At 38.5% G+C, this 652-nt stretch overlaps 1 protein-coding gene across 1 annotated transcript in view; it reads right to left on the minus strand.

The window, feature by feature from the left end:
* Positions 1 to 44: 44 nt before the first annotated feature.
* The window catches only part of LOC103584346 (alcohol dehydrogenase 1C-like), a 3,294-nt gene continuing 2,686 nt past the window's right edge, over positions 45 to 652 (minus strand). The window contains exon 2 of the mRNA XM_008565391.1: positions 45 to 647. Within this exon, the coding sequence (XP_008563613.1) occupies positions 529 to 647 (119 nt within the window). The 3' untranslated portion in view covers positions 45 to 528. The remainder of the gene's footprint in view (positions 648 to 652) is intronic.

A 652-nucleotide genomic window follows, 5' to 3' on the forward strand; every position in this document is an offset into this window, starting at 1 on the left:
TGAGAAGAAGACAATGTCACTGTTAGATTCTTCCAGGAGAAAGTAGGAGATTTGGAGAGGCGACTTTTGAAATAAAATTAAGATAAAAGTTTATAAAAAGTGTTGCATTCCACAGACCACTATTACTGAGAATAATAAGTGATAGGGTGCTTCAATATCCTTTTGCAGTGTTTTGACTTTTTAAAAATCCCTCCAGATAAACAAGAGTCCTTAGTTATTAAATCTCTCAGAGAACTTACAAGGTGTGATTACGTCCACTGGTAAGGAGTGTTGGGCAAGGAATGTACACATGAATTATCGCTTTAGGTTTACTGTGTCCTTTGGGGAATTTTGTGCCTCAAGCAGTTACGAGTATAAAAAGAGGTGATAGTGAAATGTCCTAGTTAGTTGTGGGGACACCAGAGAAATCTATACTAGTACCTTCCATCTGCATTAGTTCCACATCTAGTTGATTAAGGGCCTATAGGTATAACAGGAATTTTAATTTGGTTTTGAAACAAAAATAACATGGATTCGAGAGCTGGACTGTCATGTGAAAAAGGTAGAAAGTTCTTCAGTGAATAAGAATTGGACCCTCAAGATCAAGTACACACCACCAAAAACTGCTCCTTTCCAGGTGCGTCCCGTCAATAGCAGCGCTGGGTTCACTGAG

The sequence above is a fragment of the Galeopterus variegatus genome, unplaced genomic scaffold (genome assembly GCF_000696425.1).
Source record: "Galeopterus variegatus unplaced genomic scaffold, G_variegatus-3.0.2 Scaffold50965, whole genome shotgun sequence".
In the NCBI taxonomy this organism is placed as follows: Eukaryota; Metazoa; Chordata; class Mammalia; order Dermoptera; family Cynocephalidae; genus Galeopterus; species Galeopterus variegatus.